Consider the following 22715-nt stretch of genomic DNA (forward strand, 5'->3'; position numbering starts at 1 on the left):
AAAATTACGTATATAGGTCATCCATCCCAGAAATATAGAATTTCGGCAATTTTTCCTTGTTATCAATATTGATACTGGCAAGATATCGAAGTCATCATTTCCTGTCAAGATATCGAAGTCATCATTTCCTTAGGCCATTTTCTCACCTCAACGCGGTGTCGGCCCTGTTACTATGGATTTGGTAAATGTAGTGTCAGAGGGAGGCCAGATGCCCTTCCTGGCGCCAACCCGTACCCCCTCAGATGGAAGTAGTGTACCACAGCTGTCTGCGTCTAGTGTGAGCCATCAAATAGTGCGAACGTGTTTCAAATGTCTGTGAGCTGTGCAACTGACGAGGGACATGGGGACCAGCCCAGTATTCACCTAGTGGGATGTTGAAAACCGCATCTAGGCTGACCGACACACCGGCCGTCGCCGTTAATCCGCCGGGCGGATTCGATCCGGGGCCGGCGCGCCTATCCAAGTCCAGGAAGCAGCACATTAGCGCTCTTGGCTAACCTGGCGGGTCACCGGCAAGTTATCGAAGTACGTGCTTGAAGGTGCTTAAAGGTGTTCATGCCACCAACGGACCAAAAACCTTAGCGTGTCACATGAGTTTCAACTTGAGTAGATTGCCCGTTGCTGTCTTTATAGACAGGCAGACATGTACACAGTCGCATAAGAAGTGACAAAAATTTATTTTTCGTGTAAGATAATTACAAATTAACAACTCTCAGATTTCTTCCCTTACTTTCAGTGTGAAATATTACTTTTGACCAAATTTCATTATTCTATGTCAACGGGAAGTACCACGTAAGTTTAGCTAAGGAAATTTGCGAATGTCAAAATATGTGATACAAACGGCCATATATTTCGATTACACTCACTTATAAGCTTAATTTGTTTACAGCGCCAAGCGATCAGGGAAATAAGTGTGTGTCATAAATTGCAGGTTCAAATGGCTCTGAGCACTATGGGACTCAACTGCTGAGGTCATTAGTCCCCTAGAACTTAGAACTAGTTAAACCTAACTAACCTAAGGACATCACAAACATCCATGCCCGAGGCAGGATTCGAACCTGCGACCGTAGCGGTCTTGCGGTTCCAGACTGCAGCGCCTTTAACCGCACGGCCACTTCGGCCGGCGCAAATTGCAGGTTGATACTGGTACCTGTTCCTGAGAAAAAGAATTCTTAACAGTCGGTCAGACAGACAGACAACAAAGTCATGCTAGGAGGATTCCATTTTTATTCTCTTGTCCTTCCTAACTTGTATGATGTGAAGGTGAGAGAGGCGCAGACACTTCCACTAGCTCGCGCTTGCTTATTTTATGGCAATAGGTATTTGATTGTTTTCTCGAAATTGTCTTAAATGATTAATTGTGCTCCTAATATTCTTTTTTTTTTGCACTTGAGTTGCAGTATTCTTTTATAAAAATGGAAATGCAATTCAAAAAATCTCAAAGCCCCTAAAACGCTCCGTTCGAGTCATATGATGCCTGTGAAGTCACTGGGTAGCTCGCTGCTCCTACTGTCACAACGCTAATTCACAGTGAGGTCTTGGTTTGGAATTTACGTTTTGGAAAACGGGTTACAAATGGTGTGTAGTGCCATACTGCACAAATACATCTACAGAAACTGCAGAGAATGAGAAGTCGCAATGTGGTTGCACGGTAGCAGCAAATTGCCACCACGTCGACGCACGAGTTCACTAACTTAAGTAAAAATGTGTTGCACTGTGAAGTTAACATTAACTTACCTCAAGATATTCTCTCCCACTCTTGCAACGAAGGACAATGTCATTCAACGAAATTAAACTCTTACTGAAAATTGTCGTTTTACTCAACTACACCTCCATTATTCGATAGCTCAGTTGTTAAGCACGTTAGACCGTCGGATCATATAAGATGGTGTCCACAGATCGCTGTTTCGAATCTAATCCGGAAGAACATTTTAACTTATTTGTAAAACGACTCGACAGTCCTCCCACACGGAAACCAAACCACAATTACAGAACTTCACCACACAGATTAAGGTAACAGATTAAGGTAACCAAACGCTATTTAGTTTATTAGAAACAATGTTTTTATGTTCGCACTGTCCAACTAGAATTCTTATTGCTTAAACTTTTGCAGTTTCATCATCTCACATAAATACGAACTAAGTCTGCTTCAGACGCTAATGTTAGTTTATACACACAAGCAAAACAGCCCTTACGTTCGTGTCATCTGCGTGTTGTACACACTTTATATCTCTCCGTGTAACCTTGTCGTCCTAACACTTGTTGTACTGTTGGCATAAAGTGATATCTTCATTACTAGCAATGCTTCCGAAAAAAGGAACTGTTTGTTCGCAAAGCATATGCGTTTATGCTCTGTTTTCTATTTCTCAGACTAAGACTACTGTGAAGCTAGATATGATGCACCCCAAAATCGGAACAACTGCTACAATCAGTACTTGCTAACGTTATTTGCGTATTTTGTGTAAAAAATTTAAAAATATATGACCATTCCAGGATCCGCACACACGACCACGTCATTTCCGATCGGATGCGCTGTCAGCTGCGCCACCGAAAGCCTGCTGGCAGCGTTATCTCTGCTAAGTGTCTTCTAGAGAAGAAATCGCCACTAAGTTTTGCCAAGAATAATTTCATTGTGCTTTGGGTCGCAGCCCATGACTGACAGTCAACAATCTAGTTATAATATACAGACACATTTGTAAAAGTTCTACAGTTCCTGATTTTTGAGCGTTTTTGCAGGCAGCAAGGAAAACTAAATCCTTCGTTGCACACATAGCCGTTCTACATTGGTGGAGCACAAATGCATCAACTTTCGCAACGCTTCCACTATCAGTATTCACAAAATTACTTTCTATTGTTACTTAAAAATGGTGATGGGGTTTTCATAACTAAAGAGCTAGACTGCTTGCAGGAAAACAACGCAAAAGCCTCGTATCTTCGGGTAACACTACTAGCCTGTGCCGTCACCAGAGCATCAGCCAATAATAGAGCGTTTTCGATCACGGGACCTCATCTTGATATTTAATGATTTTTATGCTTTAATTACATACAAAGAAGAGATATGATATGTGAATAATGAACATAAATGCTATAATGAATCAGAATAACAACAATCCAAACCATATTTACCACATAGGAAAATAGCCTATTGTGTGGCACCCATATAAACACTTACAAGTAACTGTATAGCCGCAAACATTACCGGGGAAGTAATGTTGTCGTACAAGTGGCTGCAATTCGTCTGACCGCAATGTTACCAGATAACACTTTCTGGATATACAGGGTGGTCCATTGATAGTGACCGGGCCAAATATCTCACGAAATAAGCATCAAACGAAAAAACTACAAAGATGGCTCTATGGTTGGCCAGCTAGATGGCGCTGTCATAGGTCAAACGGATATCAACCGTGTTTTTTTTTACACAGGAACCCCCATTTTTTATTACGTATTGGTGTAGTACGTGATAAATATGAATGTTTTAGTTGGACCACTTTCTCCGTTTTGTGATAGATAGCGCTGTAATAGTCAGAAACGTATGAGTACATGGTATCACGTAACATTCCGCCAGTTCTGACGGTATTTGCTTCGTGATACATTACCCGTGTTAAAATGGACCGTTTCCCAATTGCGGAAAAGGTCGATATCGTGTTGATGTATGGCTATTGTGATCAAAATGCCCAACGGGCGTGTGCTATGTATGCTGCTCGGTATCCTGGACGACATCATCCAAGTGTCCGGACCGTTCGTCGGATAGTTACGTTATTTAAGGAAATAGGAAGTGTTCAGCCACATGTGAAACGTCAAACACGACCTGCAAGAAATGATGATGCCCAAGTAGGTGTTTTAGCTGCTGTCTAGGATAATCTGCTCATCAGTAGCAAACAAATTGTGCGAGAATCGGGAATCTCAAAAACGTCGGTGTTGAGAGTGCAACATCAACATCGATTGCACCCGTACCAAATTTCTATGCACCGGGAATTGCATGGCTACGACTTTGGACGTAGTGTACAGTTCTGCCACTGGACACAGGAGAAAATTACGGGACGATGACAGATTTTTTGCACGCGTTCTATTTAGCGACGAAGCGTCATTCATCAACAGCGGTAACGTAAATCGGCATAATATGCACTATTGGGCAACGGAAAATCCACGATGGCTGCGACAAGTGGAACATCAGCGACCTTGGCGGGTTAATGTATGGTGCGGCATTATGGGAGGAAGGAAAATTGGCCCTCATTTTATCGATGGCAATCTAAATGGTGCAATATATGCTGATTTCGTACGTAATATTCTACCGATGTTCGTACAAGATGTTTCACTGTATGACGTAATGGCGATGTAATTCCAACATGATGGATGTCCGGCATATAGCTCGCGTGCGGTTGAAGCGATATGGATAGCATATTTCATGACAGGTGGATTGGTCGTCGAAGTACCATACCATGGCCCGCACGTTCACCAGATCTGATGTCCCCGGATTTCTTTCTGTGGTGAAAGTTGAAGGATATTTGCTATCGTGATCCGCCGAAAACGCCTGACAACATGCGTCAGCGCATTGTCAAGGCATGTGCGAACATTACGGGAGGCGAACTACTCGCTGTTGAGAGGAATGTCGTTACACGTATTGCCAAATGCATTGAGGTTGACGGACATCATTTTGAGCATTTATTGCATTAATGTGGTATTTACAGGTAATCACGCTGTAACAGCATGCGTTCTCAAAAATGGTAAGTTCACAAAGGTACATGTATCACATTGGAACAACCGAAATAAAATGTTCAAACGTACCTACGTTCTGTATTTTAATTTAAAAAACCGACCTGTTAGCAACTGTTCGTCTAAAACTGTGAGCCATATGTTTGGGACTATTACAGCGCCATCTATCACAAAGCGAAAAAAGTGGCCCAACTAAAACATTCGTATTTCTTTACGTACTACACGAATGTGTAATAAAAAATGGGGGTTCCTATTTAAAAAAAACGCAGTTGATGTCCGTTTGACCTATGGCAGCGCCATCTAGCGGACCAACCATAGCGCCATCTGGTTTCCCCCTTCAAGCTAGACAAGTTTCATTCTTTGTAGTGTTTTCGTTTGGCACTTATTTCGAGATATTTGGCCCGGTCACGATCAATGGACCACCCTGCATTGATGGTAATATGCAGTTTTTATAGCCAGAGTGAACTTAACACAAAGCGATTCTTGTATTTTTGGGATGATGTGTAATGAATGGCGGAGCGCCGTTTGGGACTGACCAGCTTGTCGCAGACGACGACCATGTGGAGGATCATGTTGCCGAAGGAGTCCTGGGCGTCGGGGTCGGCGCCGTGGTCGAGCAGCAGGTTGTAGACGCTCTCGTTGGCGCAGCAGGCGGCCCAGGCGAGCGGGAACTCGCCCAGGTAGGCCAGGCCCTCGTAGTCCGTGTGGCGCGCCGGCCGCGGCCGCTGCTGGTCGCGCGGCAGGAAGAAGCTGCCTGCAAACGGCACCCCACTCACTCCAGTCAGGCCTGCCCACGCTAAGTGTGTCTCATCATCTGACATGTCAAGCTAGATATAATGCATCCCAAAATCACTTGGACCAGAGAATCCAGTCCGTTCCATGCAAACACAGTCCACAACAAGCTTTCATAGTTCCTGTAATATCACAAATTGGGTACGCCTGGATGCAAAACACCGTGTTATTTGTTTATTTCTTTATTATCCCAAACTAGTTTCGGCGAAAAATATCACCATCATCAGTGTTTTTTTTTAATCTAAAACATGCATAAAATGGTATAGTTGTACAAACACAGTAAAACATTATTACATTTTTACAAATGGTCTTTTGAAATATAGTTTTATATTGATACTTTTATACTACCTTATTTATTGTATGCTACAGCATGTTTTAAGCTATTATTGGCGCTGTTTGTGACATATTTTCTGTGCTCTTTTTTCTGTTGCCATCTCTTTACTTAGCGAACATCATGTCATCTGCAACCATGTGAGCGGCTGTTAGTAAACAAATAATCAAAGGTGAACTTCGTATGTCAGCAGTATATACTTGGGGTTGTGGTAGTGTTGTGGAAACCAGTTATTTTGGTGTGTATTTAGCTGTGGGTTAGCTATTCGTGTACTCACGTTCGTTGGATGGTGTGTGGCTGCTTTTTACACAGAAAAACAAAACTTTAGACTTTGTTTCTGATCGAGAAAGTAAAAAGATGGCAACAGAAAAAAGAGCACAGAAAATATGTCACAAACAGCGCCAATAACAGCTTAAAACATGCTGTAGCACACAATAAATAAGGTAGTATGAAAGTATCAATATATAACTATATTTCAAAAGACGATTTGTAAAAATGTAGTAATTTTTTACTGTGTTTGTACAACCATACCATTTTCTACATGTTTTAGATTTTAAAAACCCACTGATGATGGTGATATTTGTCACCGAAACTGATTTGGGATAATAAAGAAATAAACAAATAACACGGTGTTTTGCATCGAGGCGGACCCAATTTGTGATATTACTATTTTTCTATGCAAATACGGACCAAGTGGAAGCGTTCCAAGATAATATTATTGTTCATAGTTCCTGGATGACAACTTGGGGACATGTATAGTGCTTCTCTGTCTAGAAGCGTTATTGGTAGCTGCGAGATACGTTACAGTGTCTCATTGTAATGTTCGGCCACACTGAGGTGACAAAAGTCACGGGATAGCGACATGCACATATACAGATGGCGGTAGTATCGCCTACATAAGGTAAAAAAGGGCAGTGAGCTGGCGGAGTTGTCATTTATACTCAGGTGACTTACGCAAAAAGTTTTGCGACCTGGTTATGGATTAGGGAAGTAAGAGACTTTGAACGCGAAATAGTAGTTCGAGCTAAACGCATGGAATGTTTCATTTTGGAAATCGTTAGCGAATTCAATATTCCAAATTCTATAGTGTCCAGAGTGTTCCGGGAACACCAAACTTCAGGCAATGCCTCCCATCACGAACAACGCCGTGGCTGACGGTCTTCGCTTAACGACGGAGTGAAACGTCGTTTCCATAGAGTTGTCAGTGCTAACAGACAAGCAACACTTCGTGAAATAAACGCATAAATAAATGTGGCACCTACGACAAACGTATCCGTTAGGCCAGTGTGACAAAATCCGACATTAATGAGCTGTGGCAGCAGACGAACACGATATCGCCTGCAGCGCCTCTTCTGGGTGCGTGCCAATATCGGTTATACGCTAGACGACTGAAAAACAGTGTCTGGTCAGACGAGTTCCGGTTTCATTTGGTAAGAGCTGATGGAAGGGTCAAAGTGTGGACCCAAGTTATCATCCAGGACCTATGAAAGCTTGTTGTGGGCTGTGTTTGCATGGAACGGACTGGTTCTCTGGTCCAAGTGAACTGATCATTGACTGGGAATGGTTGTGTTGGGTTACTTGGAGACCATTTGTAGCCATTCATGGATTTCATGTTCCCAAACAACAACGTCATGTCTCCGGGCCAGGATAGTTTGCTATCGGTTTGAAGAACATCGTGGATAATTTGACCGAATGATTTGGCCACTCAGATCGCACGACATGAATCTTATCGAATGTAAATTATGAAACACAACAGACAGTTCAGTTCGTACTCAACATCTGCACCGACAACACTTTCACATTTACGGACGGCTATATGGGCAGCATGCCTTGGTACTTCTGCAGGGGACTTCCAACGACTTGATGAGTCCATTCCACGTGGAGCTGCTGCACTACACCGGGGAAAATGAGGTCCGACGTATCCCATGACTTATGTCACCTCAGTGTATTATACGAACGTTATTTATTTATGATTTTTTCATTGCTAAATAATGTGGCCGCATGCACTCTGAACTTCGCCTTCTATGACTTCAGCTGGTGAATTTTATAGACCATATCATCCACAGTTTTCGGTTTCACAATACTTGTGGACAATTTTAAAGGTTTACACAACATTATTTCTTACTCACTTTAAAAATTTCTCTTGTATACTTTCCGGGGTTGAAATTTATGGGACATAGCGTCCACAGTTTCCCGTTCCAGAATGTCCAGAGAAGTTACAGAACGTCGTAGAGCACTTTATCTTACACTACTGGCCATTAAAATTGTTACACCACGAGGATGACGTGCTACAGACGCAAAATTTAACCGACACAAAGAAGATGCTGTGATATGCAAATGATTAGCTTTTCAGAGCATTCACACAAGGTTGTCGCCGGTGGCGACACCTACAACGTGCTGACATGAGGAAAGTTTCCAACCGATTTCTCATACACAAACAGCAGTTGACCGCCGTTGCCTGGTGAAACGTTGTTGTGATGGCTCGTGTACGGAGGATAAATACGTTTCCGACTTTGATAAACGTCGGATTGTAGCCCATCGCGATTGCGGTTTATCGTATCGCGACATTGCTGTTCGCGTTGGTCGAGATCCAATGACTGTTAGCAGAATATGGAATCGGTGGGTTCAGGAGGGTAATACGGAACGCCGTGCTGGATCCCAAAGGCCTCGTATCACGAGCAGTCGAGATGACAGGCATCTTAACCGCATCGCTGTAACGGATCGTGCAGCCACGTCTCGATCCCTGAGTCAACAGATGGGGACGTTTGCAAGACAACAACCATCTGTGCGAACAGTTCGACGACGTTTGCAGCAGCATGGACTGTCAGCTCGGAGACCATGGCTCCGGTTATCCTTGACGCTGCATCAAGGACAAGAGCGCTGCGATGGTGTACTCAACGACGAATCTCGGAGCATGAATGGCAAAACGTCATTTTTTCGGATGAATCCAGTTTCTGTTTACAGCATCATGATGGTCGCATCCGTGTTTGGCGATATCGCGGTGAACGCACATTGGAAGCGTGTATTCGTCATCGCCGTACTGGCGTATCACCCGGCGTGATGGTATGGGATGCCATTGGTTACGCGTCTCGATCACCTCTTGTTCGCATTGACGGAACTTTGAACAGTGGACGTTACATTTCAGATGTGTTGCGACCCGTGGCTGTACCCTTCATTCGATCCCTGCGAAACCCTACATTTCAGCAGGACAATGCACGACCGCATGTTGCAGGTCCTGTATGGACCTTTCTGGATACAGAAAATGTTCGACTGCTGGCCTGGCCAGCACATTCACCAAATATCTCACCAATTGAAAACGTCTGGTCAATGGTGGCCGAGCAACTGGGTCGTCACAATACGCCAGTCACTACTCTTGATGAACTGTGGTATCATGTTGAAGCTGCATGGGGAGCTGTAGCTGTACACGCCATCCAAGCTCTGTTTGACTCAATGCCCAAACGTATCAAGGCCGTTATTATGGCCACAGTTGGTTGCTCTGGGTACTGATTTCTCAGGATCTATGCACCCAAATTGCGTGAAAATGTAATCACATGTCATTTCTAATATAATATATTTGTCCAATGAATACCCATTTATCATCTGCATTTCTTCTTGGTGTACCAATTTTAATGCCCAGCAGTGTACTTCAACATCTGCCTTCTCTTTCGCACATTTTGTATAGCTTACATACATCTCTGTTACTTGGGCGCACTCCGATAATAAAAACAATTTGAAAAATTCGCTGACTGCACATAGGAGAAAGAGATAGATTCCATATCGCCACACATTTTTGCCACCCACGGGCAGCCGCTGCTACTAAATTTTCTTATTATCTATGGGACATCAAGGCCCATCTACCGCCAAAACTGAATGGGGGAGGGTTCTAGGGATGGGGGGGGGGGGGGGGGGGTTGGAGAGGAAAGGTAGTGTACGAAACAGAAGAACGAAGAGAAAGAAGATTTACTAATAATTCGAAAAAGAGAGCAAAGAACAAGAGAGAGTCGAAATGAAGAACCGCATGAAGATACTGGAGAAGAGGCGAGAATTAGAGTACGTTCATTTCGAAGCAGTGAATCAAAAGAAGAGTAACAAGCACAAAACGGAGGAAGAAATAACACTCTTCGCGAGTCGAAGCACATAGGAACTGCAGTTTAGTATAGTGTAGTTTCGCCCGCCCGGTTAGCCTTGCGGTCTAACGCACTGCTTTCCGGGCGGTAAGGCGCACCGGTCCATGGCACGAATCCGCCCGGCGGATTAGTGTCGAGGTCCGGTGTGCCGCCCAGTGTGTCTATGGTTTTTAAGGCGGTTTTCCATCTCCTTCGGCGAATGCGGCGGGCTGGTTCCCCTTATTCCGCCTCAGTTACACGGTGTCGTCGACTGCTGCCCACACACGCTGTCCCCACGTACGCGTTCATCGTCATTATTCTACCATGCAAACATTGGGGTTACACTCCTCTGGCTCTGGTGTCAGACGTTTCCGGGTGGGGGAGGGGGGGGGGGAAATCACTGGGGGCCGAACCGCACAGTAACCCTGGGTTCGGTGAGGGGCGGCAGTGGAGTGAGTGGACTGCTGTAGCCTGTGGTGGGGTTGTGTTCCACTGTACCACTGCGGGCTACGACAGGGACGAAGCCTCTCCGTCGTTTCTAGGTCCACAGTTCCATACAGTACAAAATAGTAGTGTAGTTTCCTTCATGATCCCGTGAAAGATTAAAGTCAATATCTCTGTGATAACGAATACATCATACAGGGTGTTTCACAAATACAGGGCATAATTTTAGGTACGTATCCATCATATATAGTCCCCCATTCGGATCTACGGGTGGGGACTACTCAAGAGGACGTTGTTATCAGGAGAAAGAAAACTGGCGTTCTACGGATCGGAGCGTGGAATGTCAGATCCCTTAACCGAGCAGGTAGGTGGAAAATTTAAAAAGGGAAATGGATAGGTTAAAGTTAGATATAGTGGGAATTAGTGAAGTTCGGTGGCAGGAGGAACAAGACTTTTGGTCAGGTGAATACAGGGTTATAAATACAAAATCAAATAGAGGTAATGCAGGAGTAGGTTTAATAATGAACAAAAAAATAGGCGTGCGGGTAAGCTACTACAAACAGCATAGTGAACGCATTATTGTGGCCAAAATAGACACGAAGCCCACGCCTACTACACTAGTACAAGTTTATATGCCAACTAGCTCTGCATATGATGAAGAAATTGATGAAATGTATGACGAGATAAAAGAAATTATTCAGATAGTGAAGGGAGACGAAAATTTAATAGTCATGGGTGACTGGAATTCGAGTGTAGGAATAGGAAGAGAAGGAAACATAGTAGGTGAATATGGATTGGGGCTAAGAAATGAAAGAGGAAGCCGTCTGGTAGAATTTTGCACAGAGCATAACTTAATAATAGCTAACACTTGGTTCAAGAACCATAAAAGAAGGTTGTATACGTGGAAGAATCCCGGAGATACTAAAAGGTATCAGATAGATTATATAATGGTAAGACAGAGATTTAGGAACCAGGTCTTAAATTGTAAGACATTTCCAGGGGCAGATGTGGACTCTAACCACAATCTATTGGTTATGAACTGCAGATTAAATTGAAGAAACTGCAAAAAGGTGGGAATTTAAGGAGATGGGACCTGGATAAACTGAAAGAACCAGCGGTTATACAGAGTTTCAGGGAGAGCGTAAGGGAACGATTGACAGGAATGGGAGAAAGAAATACAATAGAAGAAGAATGGGTGGCTCTGAGGGATGAAGTAGTGAAGGCAGCAGACGATCAAGTAGGTAAAAAGAAGAGGGTTAGTAGAAATCCTTGGGTAAAAGAGGAAATATTGAATTTAATTGATGAAAGGAGAAAATATAAAAATGCAGTAAATGAAGCAGGCAAAAAGGAATACAAACGTCTCAAAAATGAGATCGACAGGAAGTGCAAAATGGCTAAGCAGGGATGGCTAGAGGAAAAATGTAAGGATATAGAGGCTTATCTCACTAGGGGTAAGATAGATACTGCCTACAGGAAAATTAAAGAGACCTTTGGAGAAAAAAAACCACTTGTATGAATATCAAGAGCTCAGATGGAAACCCAGTTCTAACCAAAGAAGGGACAGCAGAAAGATGGAAGGAGTATATAGAGGGTCTATACAAGGGCGATGTACTTGAGGACAATATTATAGAAATGGAAGATAATGCAGATGAAGATGAAATGGGAGATACGATACTGCATGAAGAGCTTGACAGAGCACTGAAAGACCTGAACCGAAACAAGGCCCCGGGAGTAGACAACATTCCATTCGAACTACTGACGGCCTTGGGAGAGCCAGTCCTGACAAAACTCTACCATCTGGAGAGGAAGATGTATGAGATAGGTGAAGTACCCTGAGACTTCAAGAAGAATATAATAATTCCAATCCCAAAGAAAGCAGGTGTTGACATCTACATCTACATCTATACTCCGCGAGCCACCTTACGGTGTGTGGCGGAGGGTACTTATTGTACCACTATCTGATCCCCCCTTCCCTGTTCCATTCACGAATTGTGCGTGGGAAGAACGACTGCTTGTAAGTCTCCGTATTTGCTCTAATTTCTCGGATCTTTTCGTTGTGATCATTACGCGAGATATATGTGGGCGGTAGTAATATGTTGCCCATCTCTTCCCGGAATGTGCTCTCTCGTAATTTTGATAATAAACCTCTCCGTATTGCGTAACGCCTTTCTTGAAGTGTCCGCCACTGGAGCTTGTTCAGCATCTCCGTAACGCTCTCGCGCTGACTAAATGTCCCCATGACGAATCGCGCTGCTTTTCGCTGGATCATGTCTATCTCTTCTATTAATCCAACCTGATAAGGGTCCCATACTGATGAGCAATACTCAAGAATCGGACGAACAAGCGTTTTGTAAGCTACTTCTTTCGTCGATGAGTCACATTTTCTTAGAATTCTTCCTATGAATCTCAACCTGGCGCCTGCTTTTCCCACTATTTGTTTTATGTGATCATTCCACTTCAGATCGCTCCGGATAGTAACTCCTAAGTATTTTACGGTCGTTACCGCTTCCAATGATTTACCACCTATGGCATAATCGTACTGGAATGGATTTCTGCCCCTATGTATGCGCATTATATTACATTTATCTACGTTTAGGGAAAGCTGCCAGCTGTCGCACCATGCATTAATCCTCTGCAGGTCCTCCTGGAGTACGTACGAGTCTTCTGATGTTGCTACTTTCTTGTAGACAACCGTGTCATCTGCAAATAGCCTCACGGAGCTACCGATGTTGTCAACTAAGTCATTTATGTATATTGTAAACAATAAAGGTCCTAACACGCTTCCCTGCGGTACTCCCGAAATTACCTCCACATCTGCAGATTTTGAACCGTTAAGAATGACATGTTGTGTTCTTTCTTCTAGGAAATCCTGAATCCAATCACAAACCTGGTCCGATATTCCGTAAGCTCGTATTTTTTTCACTAAACGTAAGTGCGGAACCGTATCAAATGCCTTCCTGAAGTCCAGGAATACGGCATCAATCTGCTCGCCAGTGTCTACGGCACTGTGAATTTCTTGGGCAAATAGGGCGAGCTGAGTTTCACATGATCTCTGTTTGCGGAATCCATGTTGGTTATGATGAAGGAGATTTGTATTATCTAAGAACGTCATAATACGAGAACACAAAACATGTTCCATTATTCTACAACAGATTGACGTAAGCGAAATAGGCCTATAATTATTCGCATCTGATTTATGACCCTTCTTGAAAATGGGAACGACCTGCGCTTTCTTCCAGTCGCTAGGTACTTTACGTTCTTCCAGCGATCTACGATAAATTGCTGATAGAAAGGGGGCAAGTTCTTTAGCATAATCACTGTAGAATCTTAAGGGTATCTCGTCTGGTCCGGATGTTTTTCCGCTACTAAGTGATAGCAGTTGTTTTTCAATTCCGATATCGTTTATTTCAATATTTTCCATTTTGGCGTCCGTACGACGGCTGAAGTCAGGGACCGTGTTACGATTTTCCGCAGTGAAACAGTTTCGGAACACTGAATTCAGTATTTCTGCCTTTCTTCGGTCGTCCTCTGTTTCGGTGCCATCGTGGTCAACGAGTGACTGAATAGGGGATTTAGATCCGCTTACCGATTTTACATATGACCAAAACTTTTTAGGGTTCTTGTTTAGATTGTTTGCCAATGTTTTATGTTCGAATTCGTTGAATGCTTCTCTCATTGCTCTCTTTACGCTCTTTTTCGCTTCGTTCAGCTTTTCCTTATCAGCTATGATTCGACTACTCTTAAACCTATGATGAAGCTTTCTTTGTTTCCGTAGTACCTTTCGTACATGATTGTTATACCACGGTGGATCTTTCCCCTCGCTTTGGACCTTAGTCGGTACGAACTTATCTAAGGCATACTGGACGATGTTTCTGAATTTTTTCCATTTTTGTTCCACATCCTCTTCCTCAGAAATGAACGTTTGATGGTGGTCACTCAGATATTCTGCGATTTGTGCCCTATCACTCTTGTTAAGCAAATATATTTTCCTTCCTTTCTTGGCATTTCTTATTACACTTGTAGTCATTGATGCAACCACTGACTTATGATCACTGATACCCTCTTCTACATTCACGGAGTCGAAAAGTTCCGGTCTATTTGTTGCTATGAGGTCTAAAACGTTAGCTTCACGAGTTGGTTCTCTAACTATCTGCTCGAAGTAATTCTCGGACAAGGCAGTCAGGATAATGTCACAAGAGTCTCTGTCCCTGGCTCCAGTTCTGATTGTGTGACTATCCCATTCTATACCTGGTAGATTGAAGTCTCCCCCTATTACAATAGTATGATCACGAAACTTCTTCACGACGTTCTGCAGGTTCTCTCTGAGGCGCTCAACTACTACGGTTGCTGATGCAGGTGGTCTATAGAAGCATCCGACTATCATATCTGACCCACCTTTGATACTTAACTTAACCCAGATTATTTCACATTCGCATTCACTAATAATTTCACTGGATATTATTGAATTCTTTACTGCTATAAATACTCCTCCACCATTGGCGTTTATCCTATCCTTGCGGTATATATTCCATTCTGTGTCTAGGATTTCGTTACTGTTCACTTCCGGTTTTAACCAACTTTCCGTTCCTAATACTATATGCGCACTATTTCCTTCAATAAGAGATACTAATTCAGGAACCTTGCCCTGGATACTCCTGCAGTTTACCAATATTACGTTAACTTTTCCTGTTTTTGGTCTCTGAGGACGGACGTTCTTTATCAACGATGATAATGTCCTCTCTGGTAAGCCGTCAGGTATTTTATCGTTTCGCCCAAGGGGGGGTCCCTCTAACCTAAAAAACCCCCGTGTGCACGCCACACGTACTCTGCTACCCTAGTAGCTGCTTCCGGTGTGTAGTGCACACCTGACCTGTCTAGGGGGGCCCTACAGTTCTCCACCCAATAACGGAGGTCGATGAATTTGCAACCATTATAGTCGCAGAGTCGTCTGAGCCTCTGGTTTAGACCCTCCACACGGCTCCAAACCAGAGGACCGCGATCGACTCTGGGCACTATGCTGCAGATATTAAGCTCAGCTTGCAGTCCGCGTGCGATGCTGGTTGTCTTCACCAAATCAGCCAGCCGCCGGAAGGAACCAAGGATGGCCTCAGAACCCAAGCGGCAGGCGTCATTCGTTCCGACATGTGCTACTATCTGCAGTCGGTCACACCCAGTGCGTTCAATAGCTGCCGGAAGGGCCTCCTCCACATTACGGACGAGACCCCCCGGCAAGCACACCGAGTGCACACTGGCATTCTTCCCCGACCTACCCGCTATTTTCCTGAGGGGCTCCATAACCCGCCTAACGTTGGAGCTCCCTATAACTAATAGGCCCGCCCTCTGTGACTGTCGGGACCTTGCCGGAGAATCGGCCACTGGCCCAACAGGCGAGGCATCCTGTGGTGGCTCGGAAACGATGTCATCACCACTAGGAAGCACCCCGTACCTGTTGGAAAGGGGTAAGGCAGCTGCCACGCGGCCAGATCCCACCTTCGTCTTTCGGCCAGGCACGCGCGAGCCCACCACTGTCCGCCATTCACCCTGGAGTGATGGCTGACCGGTAAGATGCTCACTGCCGGAAGACGCAGCGACATCAGGGGTTCCATGTGATTCCAGGGCCACCGAAGTAGGCATAGGTCTCACCACAGTTGCCCCAAAGCCACTACGAGCCGACGCCTGCGCCTCGAGCTCGATGAGCCTAACAGACAAAGCCTCCACCTGCCCCCGAAGAGTGGCCAATTCTCCTTGCGTCCGCTCACAACAACCACAGTCCCTACACATGACTATGTTTACCCTACTCTATACGGTGACAAATTCCCAAGATAATCTTCTGATGAGCTACTCTGATAATCAAGAAACACTCACTGAAATACGAGACGCGAAAACTACGCTAGGTTTTCCCAGAAAAACTATTTAAAAGCTAAGCGCAGCAAATAAGTACAAAAACGCTTTATACAAACAGTACTCGCTGCTGCTGGTGCTCTCGCTCTGGCTGTCACAAGACAACTGCTGATTCAAGTAACTAGTGGCTAACGGCCGCGAAACAAACAAAAGACGGTTTTAGGGCGCTTTCTGTTCTAAACGATCAAGAAAACACTAAGAAATCTAACACGAAAACTACGTAAAGTTTTATCAAGAACTGTTAGTTACTATGCAGAGCAGATAAACACAAATAGAATCCCTTCCTTAGTGGAAGGTCGTAAACAAAATGCAAAATAAACGCTTTATACAAACAGTACTCGCTGCTGCTGGTGCACAGATGTGAAAATTACCGAACTATCAGTTTAATAAGTCACAGCTGCAAAATACTAACGAGAATTCTTTACAGACGAATGGAAAAACTAGTAGAAGCCGACATCGGGGAAGATCAGTTTGGATTCCGTAGAAATGTTGGAACACGTGAGGCAATACTGACCTTACGACTTATCTTAGAAGTAAGATTAAGGAAAGGCAAACCTACGTTTCTAGCATTTGTAGACTTAGAGAAAGCTTTTGACAATGTTGACTGGAATACTCTCTTTCAAATTCTAAAGGTGGCAGCGGTAAAATACAGGGATCGAAAGGCTATTTACAATTTGTACAGAAAGCAGATGGCAGTTATAAGAGTCGAGGGGCATGAAAGGGAAGCAGTGGTTGGGAAGGGAGTGAGACAGCGTTGTAGCCTCTCTCCGATGTCATTCAATCTGTATACTGAGCGAGCAGTAAAGGAAACAAAAGAAAAATTAGGAGTAGGTATTAAAATCCATGGAAAAGAAATAAAAACTTTGAGGTTCGCCGATGACATTGTAATTCTGTCAGAGACAGCAAAGGACTTGGAAGAGCAGTTGAACGGAATGGACAGTGTCTTGAAAGAAGGATATATGATGAACATCAACAAAAGCAAAACGAGGATAATGGAATGTAGTCGCATTAAGTCGGGTGATGCTGAGAGAACTGGATTAGGGATTGAGACACTTAAAGTAGTAAAGGAGTTTTGCTATTTGGGGAGCAAAATAACTGATGATGGTCGAAGTAGAGAGGATATAAAATGTAGACTGGCAATGGCAAGGAAAGCGTTTCTGAAGAAGAGAAATTTGTTAACAACGAGTATAAATTTAAGTGTCAGGAAGTCGTTTCTGAAAGTATTTGTATGGAGTGTAGCCATGTACGGAAGTGAAACATGGACGATAAATAGTTCGGACAGGAGGAGAATAGAAGCTTTCGAAATGTGGTGCTACAGAAGAATGCTGAAGATTAGATGGGTAGATCACATAACTAATGAGGAGGTATTGAATAGAATTGGGGAGAAGAGGAGTTTGTGGCACAACTTCACTAGAAGAAGGGATCGGTTGGTAGGACGTGTTCTGAGGCATTAAGGGATCACCAATGTGGTATTGAAGGGCAGCATGGAGAGTAAAAATCGTAGAGGGAGACCAAGAGATGAATATACTAAGCAGATTCAGAAGGATGTAGGTTGCAGTAGGTACTGGGAGATGAAGAAACTTGCACAGGATAGGGTAGCATGGAGAGCTGCATCAAACCAGTCTCAGGACTGAAGACCACAACAACAACAACATTCATCATATGCAGGTAATAACAAAAGGTCATTACAAGATGTGCCCAGAAATGCTTGGTTTCTGAGATAGGGCCTTCGAAACAGATTATCAGAATACCCTCTTCTTGCCTGAATATTGGCTTTCCGTCGAACTAATCGATTACCAATGATATTGGCCTACTACCTGAGGGAGAAATGTTCTTAGTGACAGGCAGAACAGCTGTATGTGCCTTTTCATATGACCATGTATGCTGATCGCGGAAGTTTGTTACGACATCTCGCCTGAACTGTACTTCATATGTGAACAATACCAAGGTACTGTAGGAAAGTTCGGCTTTGTAGCACACTGGTCCACGAACCGCTGTCACACCATAACTCGTGCGGCGTAATCTGCTGGCGACAGGAACTGTACACGTTGAAAATGATGAGGACACAATAGTTGACCTTGCGACAGTATCCACACAGTCTTAGGAAAAAGATTCACTTGCAAAACTAACCTTCGTGTACTGAGAGAAGTAGTCGTTTGCACAGGATCCACAGTATCTTCATCTACAACTGAAGTTGCAGAAATTCGTCGTACCCTCTCCAAACCAGAGATGTAAAATTCTAGTGAGTGCACATAAGGTGATGGAGAAGTTCAAATGTCATTTGGTCTGGAATCATTGCTGTCTGTACCAATCCTTCTAGAAACATCGTACCGTCCGCGTTTCTGTACAGGAATTGTGTCTCTGCCAGGTCCTGATTTGATAACGTGTCGAATGTCGAGCACGACACTCAGTGAACCCTTCGCTTCGGAATTAACAATGCGGTTAACATGTTTTGTCATGGCAACTATCTGTGCGAAGTAAAACGTTTCAGTGAATGTCACTAACTTTAAGGCCATAACTCGGATTCCAAACATTACTGAACACTCGTTGCAGTGAATTTTTTTGTTGCCTACATTTAGGGAATATATACCTGAAACTACAGCCTCTATTTTTTAAAAAGCCTGTAATAACCAAATGCTGTAACAAAAATGATAGTGTGAAAAATAGAATGAATAGTATTTTATTTAATAATAACTAAGTAACTATATTATTTGGCAGCAAATTTATCTCCTCCCAGCTGAAGCCGGATAAAGTAGCTAGGTAAGAGTGTTTAAGAAATAAATATATTGTTGTTGTGGTCCTTAGTCCAGAGACTGGTTTGAAGCAGCTGTCCATGCTACTCTGTCCTGTGCAAGCCTCTTTATCTTCGAATAAATACTGCAACCTTCACCTTCTGAATCTCCCTGCTGTATCCATCTCTTGGTCTCACTCTATGACTTTTAGCACCCTCCCCCCCCCCCCCCCCCTCCCGTCCACACTTCCCACCAGTACCAAATAGGTGATTCCTTGATGACTCAGAACGCGTCCAATCAACCAATCCATTCTTCTAGTCATGTTTGGCCGAAAATTTCTTTTGTACCCAATTGTGTTCAGTACCTCTCATTAATCACGTGATCTACCCATCTAATTTTCAGCATTCTTCTGTAGCATTTCAAAAGCTTCTACTCACTTTTTGTCTAAACTGTTTACCGCCCATGTTTCACTTCCATACTTGCCTACACTCCATACAAACACTTTCAGAAAAGATTTCGTTACACTTACACCTAAATTCGACGTTAACAAATTTCTCTTCTTCAGAAACGCTTTCCTTGCCATTGCCAGTCTACGTTTTATATCCTCTCTACTTCGACCATCATCAGTTATTTTGCTCCCCAAATAGCAAAACTCCTTTTCTACTTTGAGTGACTCATTTCCTAATCTAATTCCCTCAGCAACACCCGACTTAATGCGACTACATTCCATTATCCTCGTTTTGCTTTTGTTGATGTTCATCTTATATCCTCCTTTCAAGACACTGTCCATTCCGTTCAACTGCTCTTCCAAGTCTTTTGCTGTCTCTGACAGAATTACAATGTCATCGGCGAACCTCAAAGTTTTTATTTCTTCTCCATGGATTTTAATACCTACTCCTAATTTTTCTTTTGTTTCCTTTACTGCTCGCTCAGTATACAGATTGAATGACATCGGAGAGAGGCTACAACGCTGTCTCACTCCCTTCCCAACCACTGCTTCCCTTTCATGCCCCTCGACTCTTATAACTGCCATCTGCTTTCTGTACAAATTGTAAATAGCCTTTCGATCCCTGTATTTTACCGCTGCCACCTTTAGAATTTGAAAGAGAGTATTCCAGTCAACATTGTCAAAAGCTTTCTCTAAGTCTACAAATGCTAGAAACGTAGGTTTGCCTTTCCTTAATCTTACTTCTAAGATAAGTCGTAAGGTCAGTATTGCCTCACGTGCTCCAACATTTTTACGGAATCCAAACTGATCTTCCCCGAGGTCGGCTTCTACCAGTTTTTCCATTCGTCTCTAAACCATTCAAAAAGATCTACCGTTATCTCTGCTTTGGTTAGTATCTAGAAATAATTTTGCTGAAAATGCAACTAAAGCATAAATTAATTTTCTGCTGGCTTGTAAACCACTTGTAACTTACAAGAAAGCGTCATGAGTGGCGAATTTTGAGTAAAACGTACATTTGCCTTGTTGCCATATTAAAATTTTCTTCTTTTGCCGAAACACAGCGGATTTTACGCAGTGTCACGTAACTAACATGTTGTGCAGACGGAGCTGCGATAGAATTCTGAAAGATTGATTTACTAATTTTATTAAGGAGAAACTGAGGAAAAGTAAGGCCAGTAACTTATAAAAAGCCTATCCTCGGTATAAAAATAAAAGTATAACGTCTTCACTTTGGTTCCAAAATCCATACCATGTCTCTTTTCACCATCTACCGATAGTCCTTAAAAATTACATTTTTCACCGAAGAAGTCTGTAGTTAGTGGAATAACTTGGTGGATAATGAAAGTTTGCATAATAACCGTATTGGAAAATACTCTCCTCTTTGCATGCTATCATTCGCCAAAATCTAATTTCTGTTTCTCGGATCGTTTATGAAATATGAGGAATGTTGTAGATATTTTATTCTCACTTTATCGCTGGCATCCGCCATCGGATATGAGTGTGCAAAATCAGATCACTTTCCTCAAAATTGCTGGAGATAGAGGACCCCACCAAAAAGGAAAAATTCGATATCTTAGTTAAATTTAATATGCAGCAAAATATTATGTAATATGCACCAAGCACAAAATCATAATGAAACCTATTTTTTATTGCAAACTTTTCCTAAATTCGTGCAGTGTCTTACGTAAGTGCAAACAATAACTGTGATCGTTAAAGAAATGAAGTGCATGTCATTACGCAGCTGATATATAAAGCTGTAAGTAACGAAAAAACGATCTTTTTTACTGAATAGTTACTGCACAGTCGTTAGAGAGAGATTGTGGGTGCGCGCCTCAATTCTGTCTTTGCAGCGTGATGCCGACCGGCCGAAATCGCGCAAACGATATCGGCCTCCTCTTTTGAACGAATGGATGAAATCGCTCAGCGCTTTGGACAGAAACTGGTCATTGCGCATCGACGACTGTATACTCTGTGGAGTCTATCGCACAGAGTTACACGTCACGCCACGTCGGTACGCAATGTCCTGACGTCTTTCAGAGCTCTTAGGAGGGGCAGCCACTCACCAATGGCGCGCTGGGACACACTGGCGCCCGCCTCCACCAGGTCCTGCACCAGCTCGTTGTTGTTGTACGCGATGGCCAGGTGCAGGCCGCTGGCACCTGCAACACGCCACCGCCTCGTCACCTCGCTGTACCTCACAATTAGACATGCCGCAGCCGAGACTCGCCACACGAGCCACATCGTATTCTACACGTCTACACTCATTTTGGCTGGAACAAACAGTCAGAAGACAACACAGAACGTTATATAGACAATGGAGCATAGTGGTTGCTATTGTAACTGGGTAACCTCTTTTGATGCTAGTCAATTGTCAGGATGAGCATTACTGCACAGGGCATTTGATTCTAAAGCATTATATCAGGGTGAAAAACACTAAATAAATTACTTTTTCTCTCTTAACAACATGTGGGCAGGGTGGGTTCTTCCTTGGCTCGGGTATGAGGTAGAATGAAACAGCATTTTTACATAAGATAACTTTTATTGAAAGATTTGTACAATGGTTTCCTTACTGGATTGTTCTGGCTGGGAGAGCGGCAGCTGTGTCGTTTGCAAAGCCTTCTGCTGCGTGAGCGGCGGCGTCTGATTACGCCTGGCGGTGTGTGTCTCGTGTAGCTGTTTCGCCCAGTTGACTGGAGACGCGCATCGTGAGGTGGCCCGTTTAGTTATTGAGAACGAAGTCGTGAATCGGATGGTGATACCTTGGATGTGGGGTCCCAGTGTTTCTCTTCTCTATGCGACCGCGTGTGACATGTTGTGCGTCGGCCAGCAGAGCGGCGCGGCGGGGGAAGGCCAGTGTCCCGGACTCGAACAACAGAATCCAGCTTGCCAGTCTTTGACTGTCAGATCTTCATCACCAGCTCACAGGTGACTGCTGATGTGAGGCCGTCCACTTCCCGTCCTCACGAGTCACCCAGCTACGTAAAAATTAGTCTTCATATACCTTCTAACTTCTGTCGGCGAGGCTGCTGCTTGCTGTTCCATTACAGTGGCGGACTTAGTGCTTCTGCGTACGATGTAGTCTCTTCCTGCATGACGGTCTTCAGCACCGACTGAACTGTACTGGAACTGAACTCAAACCGAAACTGAACTGAAAACTACTGTCGGGCCCACTGCGTCTCGCTTACTTATTTACTTCACTTCACTGGAGGTGAACGACTTCACGGTCATTGCCTCTTCTGTCACGTTGA

The 22715-nt window shown here is 43.7% G+C and overlaps 1 protein-coding gene across 1 annotated transcript in view; it reads right to left on the minus strand.

Annotated features, from left to right (window-relative positions):
- Nucleotides 1-22715, minus strand: part of LOC126486316 (uncharacterized) — a 259900-nt gene that overhangs the window by 197517 nt on the left and 39668 nt on the right. The window contains exons 4-5 of the mRNA XM_050108943.1: nucleotides 21531-21626; nucleotides 5250-5467 (exon numbers count right to left, since the gene is read on the minus strand). Coding sequence (XP_049964900.1) covers nucleotides 5250-5467; nucleotides 21531-21626 — 314 coding nt within the window. The remainder of the gene's footprint in view (nucleotides 1-5249; nucleotides 5468-21530; nucleotides 21627-22715) is intronic.

Source organism: Schistocerca serialis, chromosome 1 (assembly GCF_023864345.2).
Source record: "Schistocerca serialis cubense isolate TAMUIC-IGC-003099 chromosome 1, iqSchSeri2.2, whole genome shotgun sequence".
NCBI lineage: Eukaryota > Metazoa > Arthropoda > Insecta > Orthoptera > Acrididae > Schistocerca > Schistocerca serialis.